The sequence below is a fragment of the Psittacula echo genome (genome assembly GCF_963264785.1).
Source record: "Psittacula echo genome assembly, chromosome: 15".
Taxonomy (NCBI): Eukaryota; Metazoa; Chordata; class Aves; order Psittaciformes; family Psittacidae; genus Psittacula; species Psittacula echo.
Window position 1 is genome coordinate 8,793,150 of NC_137751.1, and position 21,471 is coordinate 8,814,620.

Below are 21,471 nucleotides of genomic sequence, written 5' to 3' on the forward strand. Positions count from 1 at the left end.
TTGTGTTTTGTTGCCATAACAGATGAGAGGAGCTTTAAACGCTGCCCTTTCTTCTCTGCCCTGACACATCCCAGGTTGTTAATCCTGCCCTGGGATCAGACTCAGTCTATCTTTCATGTTCACTTCAGGAGGAAGACGGCAGCTGGGGGAGTATCTGCGGTTCCTTGGGGAGATGGATAATATTCGGTAATCAGAGAGCTTTGTTTAGGAAACAGCCTGGTGCAGAGCAAAGTGGATGGTTTGGATCCGGACAGCTGGTGCCTTTTCACTGCCACATGGCTGAAGATGCAAGACAGAATCATTTCTCCCCAGCTCCATGGGCAGCTCGGTGTCTGACCCACTGGCGCTGCCAGCCACAACTGCACTGGCTGAGGTCAGAGCAATGGACACACAAACTCACCGTAATGGTGCGAAATGAAGAAAATCAGAACCGTGGACCTGCTCTGAGCCTTGCTGAAGTCCACCTGGAGGAGGAGGATTTGGTCTCCTCGGTCTGCAGCCTCTGTACGAGGCTATGGGCAAGCAATGGGCAGCCCCAGGAACGACGTCTGGCACACACGGGCTTCTGAGACCTCACATCAGGCATTTTCCATTTGAGGGGCCCTGCTTCCCACTCCTATCTCAGAGAAGATACTAATCACGCAACTAGGCTGTTATGAAGCTTACTAAATTAACACATCTCCACAAACCCTTACAGATAAGACCAAAACTGAAATGAATTCCATCAGCTCTTCTGCTGGGAGTGTAGGAAAGTTGTTACTCAAGCCCAAACATGAATGGGATCTAAACAGGAGCTAAAAGGCAGGAGGAATTCCACCACCTCTCATCTGCTTCATGGAAATCTTTCTCTTAGGTAACCAAAATGCAGATAAAGGATATAAAAAGGGATCCGTGCTCACTAGATCATTTGTTTTCAAGGATGTAAATGGCAAGTGCTGACCTTTTTTTTTCTATCTTGCATTAAGTTTCAGCAAACTGTCACTCTTACATGAGCAGCAAGGGAAAAACATACATATTATTAGACAACAATCACTGCCAAATCTGATAACAATCTGACATTAACAACTGTGGGGATTCTGCTGCCAAGGATGTCTTGTATTATTTAGAAAACAGAAAGGAAAAGATTCCTGAGGGGAAAAGCACACAAACAAATAATTGTTTTACATCCTATTAATAAATCTCTACAGCTCACATTTCCCTCAGAAAATGCTTACAAGTTCTGCTATCGTCTCCTACAGCAGGTTTACCAAAGGACATTTCATATTCCTGAGGTTAAAAAAAATGGCCACAAACTATCCTAGGATCTGCCACAGTGCTGTTTTCACCAGATCAGCACATCCTCACACAGCCTTACGCCTCCTTTTGGAGTGGGACACAACCTTACATCTCCTTTTTCTACATTCTCCTGCTACTCATAACCCAGGCTGGAAGGATTCCCTCTCTTCTTTACTTTGGCAGTCTTAATTCCTTTACCCAGCATCCTCTCCAATGGTAACACCATTCTCACAACCAACCACTACACGAAGATCAAGATCTGGTTTTAGGTAACTTGGGTTGGGTAGGAAGATTTTACTTGGCTTCTGACTCTCAGCTTCAACTAGTGGGAGATGCGTCAGCCCACCTACGCCACCCAAACTGGGCTGGAGTTAGAGCCTTCTGATAGCAAGTATATCAAAAAGTAGGTTTTGAGGTTTCATCTCAATGGACCTCAATGTGCAAAAGTAACAACAGTATTAAGTAACCTGGTAAATAACCAGAGTTTTTGAGTTGTTTGACTTCTCTGCAAGAGGTTAGGAAATGACATTGGATATTTCACAAAACATCAGACTTAACCATAGCATTGAAAGTGCCAGAAAACCATAACATGTGTAAGTGTGCATATCCATATGCATCTGAAAACATACATGGTTTAAAATAAGAAAGATAATATTTCATTTAGTTTTTACATGTGTCTTCAAGGAATGAACCCCACCATGCACTGTGGGTGCTGGAGAAGTTACTGTGTGCATTGAGACATTCTGGCTTCACACCAGGATCCCTTCTACAGAAGAATAACAATATTGTGCCTTTTTTCTCTTCACACAGCTGATGCTACAGTGTGCACTGCAGTTTCTTATGGAGTTTGTCATTCTTAGATTTTATAGCATAAGGCTTTTTAGACAATGGTTCAGGTTATTTGGTTGCAGACAAAGAGCTTTGAGCAGGGTCTGCAGAATCAACTGTCACAAAACTCACTCCCATCTGAAAATGAAGTTTTGTTTCTTCATTGGTATTTTCTGGAGTTCAAAATAAACCTTACACTACTCAGTATCATGCAGTATTGCTGTTCTCACCCCCTTAAAGGGCCCCCTGCAAGCAAGCATCTCCAGCTGCCCCTTGTCCCTTGTGCACCACAGCCTTGAGTCCCAGAGAAGTCACTCCAATACCAAAACCAGGATAAAAACCACAACCAAGCCTGAAGCAGATGATGGAAATCTCTCCATCTTTGCCAAAGTGACCATCTGCATACTCACTGCAACTTCAGGACACAAGCAGCTACCTGATACCTACGTAACGTGACAAAAGCATGTCTTGAAATTGCCTTACATTTACACAAGTACTGGATCACAAAGTAAACCAAGACACAGTCCACAGACCGGCTGTTGGTACCTAACTACATCATGGCACTCTTATATAGCTGACAGCAGCCTGAATCAGCTTACAGAAACTGCAGCCATAGCAGGGCTGAACAAAGGAACATCCCTGGACTGGGACACTGCTGGAAATACTGGACTTCTTGGAGACAGATGCTCAAATCTCGCTGCTGTGGCCATTCCTACCAGCTCCATCGTGCAAAAGCCTTTGCAAGGCCAACCCTGCAAATTTGAGACTCCCTGGTTAGATCTTCCTGCTTCTCTGTGCTTTTTGTTGTCATTATTTTTGTTCTGGTTGGTTGGTTTAGGTTTCTTCCTGAAGTGGTGGAATACAGAGCTTGTGGTCTGCATAATGCTGATATCACTTGAAGTGACTTCTGTTCAACCCCAGGCCTTCAGCCTGCATGGCAAGCTATTTTCCTCTCACTCCTAAGTTAATGCCTTTCAAGGATGACCTGGGGACCGACTCTTCCCTGATGTGAGTGCAAATCACTTGCCGAGTTTAGTTTCATTGTGACTGTGCCTACCAGGGAAGGGTCACTTACAGACTCCATCATTGCCTCCCTTGTCTCAACACATTATAATTTGTCCATTGCAATTCACATCAGGATGCAATTTGGCAGGTAAGTTAGAAGTCTGGAGGCAATTATTTTTCTTCCTTTGGAGAAATGGATTATATTCATTCAGTTATGTCCCGTTATTTATTTTAGATAGAGCACAAGGAGGGGAGGGAAAGGAAAAGAAAAACAAGATGGGTTTAGATTTTATGATCGAATTGACTTTCTATGTTTTGACACCTTAGCAGGGTTGATTAGACTGATATATGCAATCCATGCATCTAATTCTATCCACGAGGAAAGGAGGGTAACAGAAATGTCTCTGCTCTTACAGTCAGGTGTTAGTATGCCAATGAAAACAACCCTTAAAAATCCTTAGGACTCACCCCCCCAACTTACAGTCACAGTTATTAATAGCAAGTGTAAATCACCTCATTCATAACAGCTGAAATTTCTTCCCTTGAATCTGATGAGTGATATGCTGCTCTCAGCTTACCTGCAAACAGGTTTCTTTATCCTAGTGATTTTTCTTGGAAAGACTGCCAAAACTAGGGTTTAAAATACACTCAGATTTTCACAGCAGAAGTGACTGAGCCCTCTCTGCCCAGCACCTTCCCTTGATTCCTTCACATGATCTGACACTGGGCCAACCCCTCCTGCCTAACACAAAACCCACTGTTCCTGCTGCCAGACAACCCCTCCTGTGCCTAAATGTCATCTGGACACATGAAGATAACGGAAGTTAATGTCAAGATCTAAGGAATTACCTGGACAAACCAGAAAGTGTTAAGCACGGATGAGTGGCTCTCACCCACCACAGGCTCTTCCTACAGCTTCAGTGGACCTGGGTAGAGGTCAAGATGGTTTTCTATTTGATTTTTCCAGACCCTGTCATAACTACTTGTCTTCTCATTATTATCTTTCTACCCTGTAAGATATGGTTTCCACCTTTGTGAAAGAATAACTACCAGAACTCTGCCTCCTTGTCACTCATGATCACCAGATGTATCTGGAAAAGGCAGTTCACAGGAGCTCAGATGTGCAGGTCCCACCCAGACTCGGCCAGGCTCCCTGTATCGCCATCTCCTTCCTATCAACCCCAAAACACGCTCCCAAGCTCCTTTACATGTTAAGAAGCAAGTTATTAGAATACAATAGTTCCAGAACTAGTATTTATTGGACCAAATGATTGCTTATTTAAACACCTGAAAAAAAAGATGAAGGAAGTTTTATTGTAGCTAGCTAAAGAGATAAAAAGGTTACATGTAAACTACCTGTCACCCCCAACCAAACTATATGTGAGCCCAAGCTACGAATGTGCAAAGCTCCCACTGAACTGGCTTCAATGAGCCCTATCTAAGAATAAATTCGCTGGATCAGACCTTTACTTTGAGAAATGCATTTTAGGAAACCACAGCTCTTTTTTCAGGCACGATGCCTCGTAAAGAAACCAGCGTGATTTTCCTGACATTCCAGTGGAAGACTAACTTTTATCAGGGACTATAAAGATTTAAAGTCACAGTACATAATCTCACCTCCAGGTTACTGGGCCCACTTCCCTTATCAATTAACCTGTCAGTCGACGGTCGGGTCTAATTAGTTAAATCCTTTTTTAATGAAAAGAATTTGCCTTGAGCAAAGTCTGTCAGCTCCAGAACCACCTTACAATCAGGAGCATGTCTCAGCAAAATCCATTAAATACTTGTAGGGAACCCAACACCAGCAGCAAACTGAAACTCTAAATTCTGCAGACACATATAAAGTTACGATGTCACGTCTGTATCCCACTGCAACAAGAGGCTCTTTCCACCTTGTTATATGAAAAACTGCCCTTGTGTTTGGCACTGATGCCCCTCTGTTTCAAGTGCTTTAAGAAGGTAAATCCACAACAGCAATGTGCACCTCATCTGGGAGCAAAGAGGCAATATTACTGACACCAGGGGCCTCCAAAAACCATCTTTCTGGGGGAACTGGCTCTAAAACCAAGATGATTTTGGACTAATTACAAATCCACAGTGACCGACTTCAGGGAAATTCAGACTCCATGGACACTCAAGAGGCCAAGTTTCCAGTCTCCGGAAAGCCCCGCACTCCATGTACAAACACTGCCATGCACATTCCCCACGCAGGAGACGGGAAGGGAGGGATGGAAGGAGGGGAAGCTTTCCCCAAAGCATCATGTAAGAGCATTAAATTAGAAAAACACGTACTAATTCCTACACTAATGATCCCATTACTCTCCTTGACTTCAAAGGGCCTCGGATCGCATCTGTAATCTTTTGCAAGTGTTAGCAAACAAAATTACAAGTTTTACGCTACAGGTTTCAACAAATTCCCCCCGCCATCAACGCTGCAATGGACTTAAAAATAGACGTAATGAGCAGCTTTGGAACTGCATAAATACCCCGTGGAGTTCATTAATGAGTTCATTTTTGGCACGACACCACGGCAAATGACAGAGTATTATTAAAACCATACACAGATCTATGCACTTGAAGCTGCATTCCTGCAAACGCTTAGGGAAAAAAAAAGGGAGGCTGTGTAATTTCGGTTTACCTTTTAAGTAACGCGATTTTAACGGCGTGTAACTGTAAAACCTTTAGTCCTGAAAACCAACCGCCGCTGTCCAAGGCATGCCTGAATCCATGACTCCTTCTGTATGTGAGGGAATAACATCTGAGATTTTACCATAGTACTTAACTTTGAGCACACCTCTACCAAGCCATGTAAGCTCATTTCACTCACGTTACTCAAAACTACACGAGTGAAGCTGAAAGTATACGTATTTGTCTCAAAATAACCCCCAAACCCCTAATTCAAGGAATATTTGGTCAAGGATTGAAGAATTTTCCCTGTAATTTGACAGTGATTATTTATCTCCCTTGCTCTTTGAGTACTTCTGAGTACCTTGGCTGCTACTTAGTTTTAATCACCATCATCTTTTGCATCAAAACGCTGTGGGGTGTCTCAAACAAATCCACGTCTGTGGACCTTTTGTCCCAGATCTCATCTGCTCCAGGTCCTACATATAATATACTGCATTTTCTCAGCTATTCTCTTATGTTCCCTCTAACTTTAAAGTTTTATACTTAAATATAAGCAGATCCTGCTTAAATATTTTTCATCCTGCTGCTGTTTGTTCTTAATCTTCACAATACAACATGAATTATGACTCCATGAAGATCCCATTTTGCATGACGCTTGCCAATGAATAAAATCCCGGGAATGCTGCTGTTGACAAGGCAAGGTAAGGCATGTCGCACCACCCAATCGCCTTCAGGAAATTCACTGCTAGGCTATGGCTTGCTGCAATGAATAGCAAACTGGAATACACCATGTCAAGAAGTATGTGATGCCCACACCTCACTTTTACTCCTCAGGGAAAAAGGGAAATAGAGTGTAAGCTATTTCTTTCTTTAAAAAAACCCCAAACAACTGCCTGAGATGCAGGGAAATCATTCACCTTCTGCCTGTCACAGCAAGTCATCTGCGTGCTTTCTACATATTAAAAGCATAGCCTAACAGAACAGATTCATTCTATCTACAAAGGACAAAGTTGAACTTGCAGGGAGAAAATGCACAAAGATATACTATGGATTTTAAGCAGTGCTCATGCTCTACAGTGAGCCAAAGGAAAGCAAAGAGAAACTCGATAATCAGCTGAAAAATGCTAACGCCTATTTATCATTTCCTGAAGAATCAGCTCAAAGATGGACTCGTATTCCTGTTGCCTCCTGGACTTGTTTGCATTTGCAAATTACTTTCTCCATACATGTTTACTAGAATGAAGAGCACAGACATGCTAATTATGAAAGCAGACTTTTACCTACAAATTAGGCTGATCTTTTTTAAGCTTTGAAGTTCCCTTCACAGCCTGAAACATTCTGGCCACTCCCAGTCTAACTGCTTGCAGCAGCAGAATCCTAAAATGCTGCAGAAAAAGGCTATGGGTTCCTTGCCAAAACATGTAACATTCCCCCCTTAGCATCTTTTTGAAGCACTTCCAGTAACACAGCAATGCTGCTTCTTCCTCTGCCCCACTATCTTTGTACCAACATTGACTGTGGCATTAGAAGCAAGCACAAGCACTTCCATATGAAAACCCCAATTCCCTTGCTCGACTGTTAGTGCAACCTGTGCCAGGGGAGGTTTAGGTTGGATATTAGGAATAATTTCTTCACTGACAGGGTGCTCAGGCACTGGAACAGGCTGACCAGGGCAGCTGTGGAGTCACCATCCTTGGAAGCGTTCACTAACCATGCAGACAAAGTCCTCAGTGACATGGGTTAGTGGTGGCCTTGGCAGTGCTGGGGAACAGCTGGACTTGATCTTAAAGGTCCTTTCCAACCTGGTTGATTCTGTGTGGCTGAAAATCCCCATCTGCTACTTGCATGCACAGAAAAGGTCACTTTAGTGGTAAGGAAAGGAGCAATTCCAAGACATTTCAAGTTCCAGCATCTGTCACACACTCCTTCATGCATTCACTCTATTTTATCAGATACGTTAAGGCACATAGAACCATGGAATGGTTTGGATTGGAGAAGATTAATAATAAGGTTTAATGCACAGGAACGCACCAAAGGCTGGACACACAGGAGCACTGAGGCCGTGGGAGCCTCTGAAGATCACAACATCAGGGTTTGCCAAGATGATGGGCAGAGCAACTGGTCTGCCGGCACCCTGCTAACCCGTCAAGAGATCCATCAGGCTGAAGGACAATGACCAGGACAGAGGGACCTGTCTTATCAGGAAACCTTACTTTTGGGGACCCTTGATGCAGACCACAGCTGCCTTCTCAGGGTGCATTAACTTGCTCCAAAGATAAGCGCGTTGATTGCTTTTGTGTAAGCTACCAGAGCAATAAAAACCATCATTAAGAGACAAGTTAGTGGCTAATCTAATTTTTAAGCATGCACAGCCACTCACAGCAATCAACTTTAAATTAATTATATTATCAGATTAAAAGGGGAAGCTGGCGCATTCCCTGGCCCACCCATAAACCCCCTCAGATGAGAGCATGTCTCTGATTTATTTTTAACTTTTTCAGAAAATGCTATTGTTAAGCCTTTGTTCTAAGACATCAGCCATTTACCTGCAGGAAAATGACAGTGACTTGTCACAGACTGCCACCAACACCCTCCTTACTGCCTGCACTAACAGCTATTTCCCAAGCTGTCACCCTCACGCCTCAGCACTATCCCCTGCCTAAAGCTTTGCTGTGACACGATGCAGGCAGAGTGGTGGCTGTTATCGTTACGGGCTCTGCACACAGTGGTGTCAGCTGCACTGTGCTCAGGGCTTGCTTCACCCTATTATTTGTTTGTCATTTAGATACCTGGGTATCGAGCAGATATTGTCAAGTTATTTTTGGCCCCCGATATACTGGCAAAACATAATGAGGCCTTTAGGTGAATAACTGTCTTGGCAGCAAGGTGCTAAGATGATGTGCTGTTGAAAGGCTGGATAGCAATTAGGTTATTTGAATAAGATGAGATGCTGGGCAGGGCATGTGAAGACAGAGAAAACCAGCTTAACTATTAAAATGCCACCCCCCCACTTCAAGCTGTCAGCTAACTATTTAAGCAAGGTGTTAATTTACTACAGGCTGGCTCGCCAACAAACTTAATTTATTAATTCAAAAGATGTACTGACTTGTCCCACATGCACACATCACCCAGCCCTTTCCAGACAAGTGTAACAGCTTGCCAGATGATTATTATCAACATTTAATTGTATTACAGCAATTCCCACAAGCCCCGGCCAAGGGCCTGGTTTATGAACTGTGAGTGGCTGTGAAAACAGGACAAAAGGGAGTCTGAAGACCTATAATTTAAAAGTCAGCATATACAGAGAACAGATATGGAAGCAGATGGAAGAACACCTTCACTGAGACCCATCAACAAAAAGAGGAAGGCTCACATGGTGTCCAAGGGACTGGAGTGACCTGAAGAGAGGCAGAGTAGGGCACAAGTTCTTCCTCCTGCTTGGTGGGTTTCACCTGCTGTCCATGTAAGTGTTCCAGTAAGCTGGACTCTCACCCATGATCCCACAAATATGCTTAACATCTCCCAGCAGTGGGCTCTGAAGAAGCAGCCTTCAGAAATCATCATGCTGGTCCTCGCTATACACGCTGTAGGAAGTGGCTCAGACTTGTCTGACTCTTCAAATAGGGTTTTATCTATACAAACTTTACATTATATCCCACATGACAGCACATGGCCATGATATTTTAAAGGGGGTCACTGTAAAAAGATACTTATTTCTTTAAAGTATTTATGCAGATGCATGTATAGTAAAACCCTCTGTAAGATAAGCACTAGTAACTCCACCACGTTCCACGGATTAAGCACTCTCATTTCTCCTCCCTCCAAGTGCAAACTCATAGGTTGCTGATTTGGGCATAACATAACTAGAGAAACCACTGGGAAAACACAAGGGCAGGTACAACAGCCAATTTTTAGGAAGAAAACCAGACGATAGCACAGAGAAAAGCTGTAAGACAAGAAAAGTGACCTTTGCAACATAGAAACAAATGGAAGAGTTTCCTAATGCAATCCACAGAGCCACTTGGCTTTGTTTTAACCTTCTAAATGCTCAAGTACGAGCTTCTGTACCAAAAGATTATGATTCTCTTGGAGCCTGAACTAAGCAGAGTCAACAGGAACCTGTCTATTCATGGCCATGACAATGGGTCTGGCCTCAGATGGCTTATGACATCTCTTTCCATGTATACAGAGCACCACCGCAAGCAGCGCTGCAGACACAGCATCACGACCAGCAGGAGTTAATGGGTCCAGCCGCTGACAGGCAATTGCTTGTGTACTCTAACGGCTGTTCACTCCGTCTGCAATCAGACAGGACTGTTCAAATATGAACTGGATTAGAATGAGCTGGTTACTCAAGAGCCACAGCCTTCAAAACAGCTTTGTTCAGAGTGGGCTGCTTTAAACATGTCTGATGTAATCATGGACTTCTTCTGGTGTGGTGAAAGAGGATATATATGGCGTTCCGTGATTGCTCCTATTGTTCCCTGCCAGATGGATGTGTTCAGAGAACCTGTACTCTTCCACTCTGCTCTTCCCAGAATGCTGACAGCTTCCCATTTTTTCCATCCGCCTGGTAACTCTCTCCCAGATCCCAAAGACACTGAAGGCTGCTTATTCACACAGAACAATCCTCACTTTCAAATCAGCACCCACTTGACTGGTAGTTAGAAACACCAGACTCAGTTTCTGGCAGTGAACTAAGACCAAAACAAAGCCCAACATCATTCCTCTGTCTTGATGAAGAGATGAGAGCCCATGAGTTCACCCCATTTCTCCCAGTCAACTAAATAGGACCTGTCTGGACCTCAGCAAGAGTGCCAGGAGTACCTGAAGAAAAGTGTAGGGACCTCACTAAGATGCAGTCAGATGGAAGAAGAAAGACTTACACAGTTCTCTGCCAGAAGGGCCAGAAACTCAGCATCCTTAAGACCAAAGCTTGAAGTGTCTCATTGACCCCCACACCTCAAAAACCTAAGGACCACCTTGGGAAACAACTCCCTTAATGACACCTCTCTCTTTGCTCTATCCCAAGGTGCTGAGGAAAGAAAACAACAACTCAATTACTGTTATAGGACAGAACAAAACGGTGCTGTTGTTGCAGCAGGGTCTGTTGTACCCAGGCACCAATCCCACCTGCTGAAAGCTGCAGGGGCTACGACTGTTCAACCAACCACCAATAAAAACCAGCAAGCAAAAGTAAACCCAGGGCTTTTGCTCATCTGCTTTTGATTTGTAGAATGCTGTTTCTTTTAACAAATGAAGTTTAAGTGCTTATGGGACTAACAACCCAGTAAATGAACTAAGTATTTATTTGTGGCTTTATTACTCAGCAGACCTATTTTCATGGAGCTGTTTTTTCTTAGGACACAGCCTGCTCTGCAGCAGCTGGTTTCTATTACAACAATTCCTTTGCCTCTGATTTTCAAAAGTGCTCACTGACTTGAAATACTTGGAAATCACACCCAAATTCTGTGGGAGCTCCATAGGGCTGCAGCTCATCCTTCTTCCTTCTCCTCACTGTCCCATAAAACACAGGCAGCAGCAAAACTGCAGGTGCCGAGTGCTGCCCCAGGCAGCCCAAGTCCTCCAGATCCACCTCGCCTCGACCCCACAGCATTTTGGGAAAACCCATAAGGAATCACAGAGCACGGTGTAAACGCAGGGATAAGATTCCCAAAGAGGGCTGAGGAAGAAGGAGGCTTGGCCTGTGCTCCAAAGACTGTGACTTTCAGATAAGCTGTAAGTGAGGGGTTAACACAGGGTTTGTGGAGCTCCTCTGGCTGCAGATGGGCAATGGGAATGAGCCAGGCGGCCCTTGGGGGGAGCATGGCAAGTTGTGAGCGTGCCTTAAGACAGGATCTCAAGTGCCAGGGGAAATCCTGCTGTGCTAAACACAGGCTCCAGCAGTCTGGTGGGGTTTGAATCTTGTGCTCTTGGACTTGGAAAGTCTCCGCAGGCCCTACTTTGAAGATCCTCCTGTGAGAACAGGGCTGCACCTCAAACAAGAAGGTTTTAGAACAGTGTTTTCTGGGTAAGTACAGAAGGAAACCCACCCCCAGCTCCTGACTTACTTTCCCAGCATACGTAAATCAAGGCCATTAATTGCTCTAAAAGGCACTTAAATCAGTTTATCTGCTCTTGTGTTTGCCACTCTTTGAGTATACATTTACACTGGCTTTTTAAACAGGCAGCCCAATGCTGCGGACACCCCGTTCAGACACACACTCATTCGCTACTTGAAGCACTTCTCAGCATGCTCCTGGCAGCCGCACAGCCAGGACTGGCCACATCTAGCCTGGAAATCAGTTTATGTTACACTGAGTAACTGCACGCACTGAATGACAGCAGGAAAGTACGGACTGCGGGGTGAAGGCTGATCCAAAGGCTTGGTGGGGAGGCAGCCCCTCTGCCCTCGCCTGTGCTCTGCCTCCTTCCCTGCACCCGCTGGGTAACTTGGCTGCAAAATCATCTCCTTCTTGCTGTGCTTGAATTTCTGGTGAGAAATTCCTTGCCTCACGGAATACAACCAAAGGTTAGAGAGAGGGACCTGCTGGGGACAGGGATGGGTAAAAGGGGCTCAGCTCCCCTCAGTCACAGAGGTGCACATGGGACACAAAGAAAAGGAAATACAAGTGATGCCCAGGTGGCTGGAAGTCTCAAGGGTGCCCCAAGATTTAATCCTGTGGCCCTCATCCAGCAAAGCTCTTAAGTAAATGCTCAGTGTTAACAAGTGTTTAAGGTCAGTCAAGCAATGAAGCAGTTACTTCATGAAGCAGCTACTAAACTGAAACCCAAGTGAAGACTAACATGTCTCTCTCTTTTTCTGTTCTTTGATGCCAGTTTGAGGTATTTTCAAATCAAGAAAGGGCCTGTAGGGACAGGCCAAGGGGAATGGCTTTAACCTGCCAGAGGGGAGATTGAGATGAGCTCTTAGGCAGAAGCTCTTCCCTGTGAGGGTGCTGAGGCGCGGGCACAGGGTGCCCTGAGAAGCTGTGGCTGCCCCATCCCTGGCAGTGTTCAAGGCCAGGTTGGACACAGGGGCTTGGAGCAAGCTGCTCTAGTGGAAGGGGTCCCTGCCCGTGGCAGGGGTTGGAGCTGGATGAGCTTTAAGGTCTGTTCCAACCCAAACCAGTCTGAGATTTAATGACTTTTTGTCACCAGAATCAACGCAGTAGCTCTCACTTCGATGCTCGGTTTCGGTTTTTCTGTCTACTCAGACAAACATTATCTCACTCTGGTCGCACACTGAGGGCTTTATTCACATGTTCGGGCTCTGTGGTTTTTCCAGAAAAGAAAAGCCAGCTGAGGCTTTGGGAAGCCTGTGGTTCTCCACACTTATTCCTTCACTTTGGAAAACAATGACTAATTCAAATAACTCCATGGAGTCTTGTGGGCTGAATGCATGATAAAATAATCTTACTTTGTGGGACCATTTTATGTGGAGAAACATTTGAAATATGTCAGTGTGGTGATGAAGGCGAAAGGCAGGAATTCTTGTTGGGGGGGCAGTTGAGAACCAGACGAAAAAAGCCTCTTGGCTTTGGTTTTTGAGCAGCCATAAAGGCTTTAAAAAAGGAAGAAAAAGCCCTCCACAATCCATAGAGATGACCCTGTGAAACTCCTGCAGACATCCAGAGGGGCCAGACTGCAAGGTCTGAGATAATTAACAGTAACAGGATGTAATCCAGCCTGAGCAAGAGGTGTTACATTGTGCCAAGTGAGAAGCCATTAGATCCTACAGGAAAAGTGACTACAGAAGTGAATGGGTGGGTTACAGCACTGCTGGCTACTTGGGAAGCCCGGGCACCCTGTGCACAGGGTCCAGTGTCTTCAAAAGATCTTAAAAGAGAGGCTTGCAATGAACCTTGGATGGTGGCTAGAAACCAACAGGTTCCTTCCAGGAGTGAAGTTATAGCCCATTCCTACTCTTCTAGGGTTTTACAGTGCTGCTGGAGGCACAGTTACTCCCCATGATGGCTGCCAATGCACGGTACCCTTCAGACAGCATCGTGCAATGGGAACACCCCGCACAGGTTGTTCCCACCCTTGAGCTGGGACAGCTCAGGCTGTGCCAATGCAACCTTTGAGGAAGCCCTTTTGTCCTCTTACGACCTCAGCAAGGTGGTGTGGAGGCCAAGTCAACCCACTGTCGAGATTAAACACATGGATAAAGCAGATGGAGGAACCAATTCACGTTGTTCGGTGTTCTCTAAAACCACGTATCCACTGCGTAAGCGCGTTGGTGTTTACCTGGCCCTTGGTTACATCTATGCATGGGTTAAACCTACTCGCAGGAGTAGCTTTGCTAAGGTGACAGTTGCACTGGGATAAAGCTCACGCCTGCTGCTGTGAACGTGATGTGAACACTCTTCGCCTCTGCGCTGAAAATGACATTGCTGTGCTTTCCCAATTGAACTGAAATGTATTTGATAAGATAACAAACGCCTGGCAAAGCGCATTTGAGTTATGTAGGGGAAGGAAGAGGAGGGGAAAACCCTTGTATAAACAGCAAAACAATATAGCTTTATCTAATCTCAGCAACTTATTGCTGCTTGTCTGCAGTGTGTGTGTTTTACTGACAAAATAAAATAAATTGAATCAGCTCACACACGATAACATGCTCTTTCCTACCTCATCCTAATTGCTTGGCTAATTGATGTTTGTTGAACTTTCTCCATTTCATTGAGTGATTAGGTACAAAGCTAACAGTTGACATCTGTAGGCGCTTAACTGGCGTCTGTAATTACTGTTAATGTTAAATAATTGTTAGTTAATTGGAGTGGTAACTGACTGAATGGAATCCAGATTGTGAAGCAAAAAGAGACCTACTTAAATAAACATACATTTTCAGAGAAAACAACATTTTATTACAAGGCAGAGACGAGCAGCAGGCCAGATCCAGGAGGCCTGCACGACACTCCATGTACAAAACCTCACACCACACTCCAGCTTGGACACCACCAGCTGTGGGTTTGTCAAGTCAGGATCTTTGACATCCAAACACTTCTATCCCAAGAATTTTTCCACCTTATTTCGAAGCGATTAGCACAAGTTGTTATTTACAGCCCAATGCTGATAAGACTTTTTTGAGAAAAATCAAATATAGGTTAACCTATAGAACAAATGCTCTCTCCAGAACAGATACCGTTACATGTTAGTAAATACTGCCATTTTGCTCACTGACACCACAGGCAAACTACCCCAAACAACCTTAAATGAATACATTCACCAACTGACCCCAAAGGGTACTCGATACCACTCTAAATGGGCAGAACAACACTTCCAGCTCTCTTCTGCCACTACTTTGACCAGGAAAAGCCAGGGCCTGCAGGTGCTCGTACCATGCTGATGGTTTATGGGTTTGTTCTGAATTACCAACTTATCCTGTGCAGAAGATTCCTGTGTGTAAGTTTTAGGATTTCAGCAGCTGTAAGATTTTGGAAGAGGCCACCTTTGACTCTCACCTATCCCTCTGGGCACATAAAAGTACATCACATTATCCATTGAGCTTTTCCTGTATCTACGGAACAGCTACGATACCTCCCGGCACTGCAACCCCTCCTGACTGCTATGTCCCAGCCAAAAAGCATCAGCACGTAAAGAAGGAGGGGGCACAGAAAGCATACAGATGGAGAGGAGTGTTATGTGCTTAGGAGGTACAGCCTTTATGAGGATGTTATGGAACAAATTCCTTGCTCACATACAGCCTTCATGGCACAGAAATAACTGCCTTGCTCTTTTGTGTACCAGAACAAAGAACCATCTCGAGACATACATCCATTTGTCTGCCCGACTTGGAAGTCAGAGTGAAGCAACGCACCAGTTCTTCTAATCTAACTCACAGGCACAAGAAACCTGGGGTCCTCAAAACCAGAGGCTTTGTGCAGTGCCGAGTCCCTCACTAATGAGACACTGAACTTTCACATGGAAAATAGTGAAAAGCCATTTGAAACCCAGAAAACACAGGCAAACCAAGTGATCCAAAGCCACCAGGGAAGTCTCCCCTGGAAAGGCACAGAGATACCATCGTCTGGGTGTCGCTTCAGGAGGGCTGAGCCATTGTAACAACCACAGAGACAGAAATCTGCAGCACTGCTCATGTGATTCAGTAGTCCCTCAGGTTTGCTGGCTGACGATGGGCGCCCTAACAGCAAGCTCATAAGAAGCTTTTCACTGCAGAGGAACAACATGGAGCGCCTCCAGTCCAACCACAGAGCCCTCCAGTGCATGGAAGGCCAACCCATGGAGACAGGAGCACCCCAAAAATTCAAGAGCAACACTAAGAACAAAGGGAGTGAGAATGTTACATAGATTCCTACAGACACCTGGAGAGGAGGGAGACAGCAGCAGCCAGCTCTCTAGTATACTGAACACGTTAATATTGCACACATGCTATCTACGTAGTGGTGAATCCACTTATACTCAACGTGAGATGCTGTGGGGATGGTTTACTTAGGGAGAGCGAGAGCACTTCTCTACAGCCAAGGGATCAGCAGAGAAGTATTTGCCAAGTTTAGCTCCCTACTTGTTTACAGAAACAGATGTTGTGGAGGATCCTCAAGAAATGATTCACCGCAGACAGACAAGAAACAACAATGCGTCTGTTTTTCTAGGGAAGGATATTGCTGTAGAGCCATCTAAAAAGCCAGGGCTTGATCCGACTGGTATTTCAGCCACCAGTGAAGACTCGTAACCCAGACGCCTTGATCTACCTCCAGCTGAGAGTATAAATATTTCCCTGACAGCTGGTGGTGCCAGGAAGCAGAAGGATTCATCAAGTTTACATGAACATCCTGTAAACAATTTGAATGCAAAAAGCTGTAACAGCCCAATTGTGTTCCTGATCAAAGGCAAACTTCAGTATACAGCACAAATGAAAACTTCATCACTTTGGGACTCATTTCTCCCTCCAGGAAAAGCTGTTTTCCATGGCTACGTGGGAGGGAGTTAGCATAAATGAAATACATTGTAATAGTAGGAGCTGCCTGCTCTACAGCTTCAGATGTGCCTATTTAAATTATTAAGAGATAATGGAATTTCATTATGCTGAAGTAGTGTTCCAAAAATTCCTGAACAAAACCTGTGTTTTAGCCAGGATTAATGGTGCTGAAGTTGATGCTCTCAGAAAAGGTTATGCTTGTTCAAAGACATAAAGACTGTAAGCAGCACTTCCAAACTGGAAGGCTCAGTGTGCAGGTAGGGAGGGGACAGACAGGGAGCCGCAGGCAGGTGATGCACTCCTCCTCCATCCCTATCCATCTCATTTATTCAGATGTTAACAGCCCCTTTCTCAAGCATTGATAAGGGCCCAAACCCCTGGGGGATTACCTCCCAGCACAGCCACCTGGATTTCCATGGGAATCATCTCCCTAGAGAATTCTACACATTGCAAGGTGAAGCGTTCCTGCCCAAGTGATGGAGCACAGGGATCTGATCCATGACCAGGGACAACTCATTTCAGCAGCAGCTACAGTGATTCCTGCCCTGGGATCCAATCACATCCCTCCCAGGTTCCCAGCCCTGCTGCAGACACAGCAGAAGGCTGGGGACCTCTGGGAATGGTGGCAGCACAGAGCTGACAGGGAACCCTATATCCCTCTCCAACACAACACTGCTCAGCTATGGCACATAGCCCAGCACTGAGAGGCCCCAACATCCACACACTGCCCCCAGAACTCAGAGGACCCTTCTACATTTAGGGAGGCATCTTCCCATTCAGCTCCAAGGCCAGCTAACTCCTAAATGGAAGCTGAGACACTTGTCAAGGGGTTTTACCACCTCTTCAGGGCAGGTCTGGGAGGGATTTCACTTTGCTCTAGATGTTTTAATTGTTAAAGAGTTTCTGAGGAAAGCACTGCTCAACATTACACATCCACACTAATCCACCACAGCTTGAGCCTGCTCTCATCTTCAGCCTTGAAGTCTACAACTAAATGAGAGAAAGGGGGACAAAATACATATACAAGACCTAAAACGCTTCAGGATTTCTACCTGCTTTGTAAACACTTCTGTAATTTCTGCTGCCTCAGCTATGAGTAATTCTGCAAAATAGAAGCTGCAAGGAGAAAAGAGAAGGATGCGCGAGACATCCAGTGGGTACCTGCAGCACACGGGCGAGGAGTGGCTGTGGGCACGGAGGTATGTCCTCTTGTCAGCCTGCCGAGCCCTCCCAGCCTGGTCCATCAGCCAGGAGGCTTTGAAGGTTTCATCATGATTTACCCAATGCAAATCTGACCTTTCTTACAAGCGACTTTTATTGCTTTTGGCAAAAGCAACCACGGACAACACAGCGGGGGGGGGGGGGGGAAGAGCTGGCTTGGAAGCAAATAGACTGAATTGCAGAGAGGGAACTTGAACTTGGAATATATCAAACTGACAGGGCCTGGGCAGTCATCAGCCGGCCCCAGGGCAGACGCTTAGGGAAGGCAACAGCCTCCCAACCACCTCGGAGAGCCCCTGCACCTGGCTGCAAGCAATTATTGACATTATCTCCAAACAGCGGATCTTTTCTGAGGCTCTTTTCCCGATATTTACTGGTTTGAATGCTAATCCCTTTAACAAAACTGTTCCCTTTGCTTTTTTCCGCCCTCTTTCCCCTTAATCTCTTTCTCTCAATGGAAAAAAAAAAGGGGGGTGGGGGGGGAGAGAAGAAAAAGAAAATACCAGTCAGCCTAGTTTGGCCGCACCTGGATTTGCATTGATTCTTCCCTTGTCATTCATGTTACCAACAGGAATTAGCATATGGCTTTAAGGGGAAACTCAGGAGGAGAAAAGACAGACGCCATTTTGATGGAAATAAGGGGCAAAGGAATAATCTACCATCAACTAAAAAGCTTATTTGTGTACGGTTTCCCAAGCAAAGCTTCCAAAAGCCGGTGTTGATTTTAGGCTACACAAAGAAAGCCTAATCCTTTCAAGAGAACTAAATCACCAAAGAAAAGTACCTCGGAAGAAAAGGCTCCCTGTCAAGCATGGGTATTCACAACCAAATAGATGCCACGAATCAAGCTCGGGTAAGTAAACAAAAATAAGAATGTGGGAAATGTGTTTGAGTCAAAAAGAAAGAGAAAGAAAGTGAAAGGAAGAGGAAGAGGGGCCTACTCTTCATCAATCACCTCCCGGGGGAGGGAGGGGAGCCCCTCACCCTGGTTACAGGCCTTCACTAGGAATGTGGATTCACCCCTTGGGCTTCTCCTCGCCCTGGCGGAGCCCCAGGAAAGGGCTGTTCAAGTGCCAAGGCTTTTTACAGCGAATTAGCAAACTAAAGATGCAGTCACATGTAGTTTGGGGGCCTCAGGTCACTCCAAACACACAACTCTCCCTTTCTCCTCCTCCCGGCCACCTCTTCTCCGCCTATGGAGGGGCCGAGGGGGAACCTGCAAATGCAGTTAATCAGAAAGGACAGATAAGCTTGCCAAGTGAGATAACCTAGTTAGACCACAGAAATAATCCAGACTGTACTTCCAGAGGATGCTAATACATGAAAAACAGGAATATGGAGCCTTAATGCAATTAAATATAGGTATAATTCGATATGCAGCAAAAGACTTCAGAAGCATGGCGTATCAGCACAGGAATCCCAAATGTACCGAGGTCACGCACTGTCCCCAGTTAAACCACTGCAGCTTTGTGGAATTAAAAGCCACCACAATGACCCAGCGGAATAACAAACCCAAACTCACTCAGAAGCACACAAATACTGAGCATATCCACACCTGGGCAACAAAAAAGACCTAAATTTCAAACGAATCACAGCTGCCTCTTCTAATGCAAACAGACTCAAACGTTCCAAACCCCCAGTAAGCTAAAACACAATGTTTGTTTTAACCTAAGCTAGAAGCACACCCTTTTACTCAGCAGTTATAATGAGCTGCCATTAAGTAGTAGGACAGCGGGGTAAAAACCAGACGCATTTTAAAGGCTTTGAATTATACCCGTTGGTGTAACTCATGCCTGGAGCTGCTCCCTTGACCCTCCTTGCAAAAGCGCAGACCAAACCAAAAACAAGGATTAAAATCCCCTAAAGCCTCCAGTCCTTCACATAAGGCTGCTTCAGGACAAGCTCTGCACAGAAGCTCACTAGCACTGATTTAGGGCAAGTTTTCCCTTAATGTACTGTTACATCACTAGCCACTCTCTCTTTGGATTGCTGTTTGGAAGAAATTAATGGGATACTGAATATTTAAATGTGTCCCTCTATATCATTTATTAACTCTACAGAAAGCACACAGCACAGTAAGCCGTGCTTTATGACTATTATCTTGTGAATACTAAACGTTGGCTGGTTATTACTGTCAGCAGTGCAAATTGGCTATTCATAATTCCACGTCTATCATGTAGCTGATGAGTAACAATCAAGTTAAAACATTTTGAAAACTCTTACAGTTATTTAAATGAGCTTAAATTAAAGCCATTTGTAAAATAAACTATTCCCTAATATTGTTATTTAAATTAATTCTGACCTGGCAGGCAATGCATTATTTAAAGCCTATATTTTATATTAAGCAAAGCAATTACCAAGCATACAGAACATGTCTGAAACCCAGAGAAACATAAAAAGCACTAACAAGCTGATTGCGACATTTCTGCGAGACAAGTTACATTTCATCTCCCATTGAAACTGCCATGAAAAGAAATGTGTTGGGGGGGGAAACGTTTGTGATGTGAATTGCAGCCTTACCTTTATTTGTAACAGCGTTGAACAGTTTTTCAGAACTGGCATCAGATGCCTGAAAGACCAATAGAAAAAAGAAAGGTTACATTTTGTACAAGGGAGAGCTTTCAAAAGGCATGGGGTGTATTTATACACACGCACCGAGATGGATATTGTGGAGAAACAAATCAGGTGACAAAAAGCAAGGGAGCGGGTGGAAGCTGCAGCCTGGGAGGAGAACGGCCATGAGGTGGTGCTGTTTGGCTGTGCTTCACCGCCCTGCAGTGCAGATACGTATTTGGAAAGGTTCTATCTAATAAAGAAATGATTTTATTTCTTTTTTTAGTCAGCATATTAGCTGCACAAAACCTATTTTTTGCACTGGAATTATCTGATACGTTTTGACACTGATTTTGCAATGGGGAAGGGTCACCATTTAGAACCAAACAGCCCGGTTTGGGGAATTGGCAGAACTGCAGATTTCTTAATTAATTTCTGAAGTATTTTTGGAGACACTACTGTGTCAACCATCTGATTTTACCGTCTTTGGAGCAGTGCTGATAACTTCAGTTAGCGATTTGAGAATTGCTATTACAAACTATGAATAAGAACGAGTATGTCAGCACTTAGGATTTCTATGTAAGATTCATCTCCATGAGAATAACTGATTCCTGACACCACATTGTATAAATTCATCATGTATTTCATTTTTCATCAAACCACCTTTATTTGTGGGAGGATTTTCCTCCTAATATTGCATTAACTCCCTCATCTACTACTGCTGTTTGCACGCAAGCACGCTGGTTAACCTTTCTACCCATTATTAAAAAACGCCTTCTTTAAGTTTCACACAGAAAACACTGAGCTCCCCTTTCAGAAACTACCATGGCAAGAAACCAGGTGGGGGAAGATATCACTGCAAATGTCAATTTGACAAACATCCCGAGCCCTAACGCAGAAAGCATGAAGTTTATGCCTCGGTGTTCTGCTGTGTTGGTGCACAAACAGAATACACACATACACGCATCTAAAGCTTTGACTTCCACCACCTACACGTTCACAAAATGCAGAGAACTGCTTCA

General features: G+C 44.7%; 1 protein-coding gene across 2 annotated transcripts in view; it reads right to left on the reverse strand.

Annotated features, from left to right (window-relative positions):
- Positions 1–21,471, reverse strand: part of AUTS2 (activator of transcription and developmental regulator AUTS2) — a gene marked incomplete at both ends in the record, with an annotated part of 731,868 nt that overhangs the window by 45,017 nt on the left and 665,380 nt on the right. For both annotated transcript variants that reach the window (XM_080629908.1, XM_080629907.1), the window contains one exon: positions 20,417–20,465. In XM_080629908.1, coding sequence (XP_080486034.1) covers positions 20,417–20,465 — 49 coding nt within the window. The remainder of the gene's footprint in view (positions 1–20,416; positions 20,466–21,471) is intronic.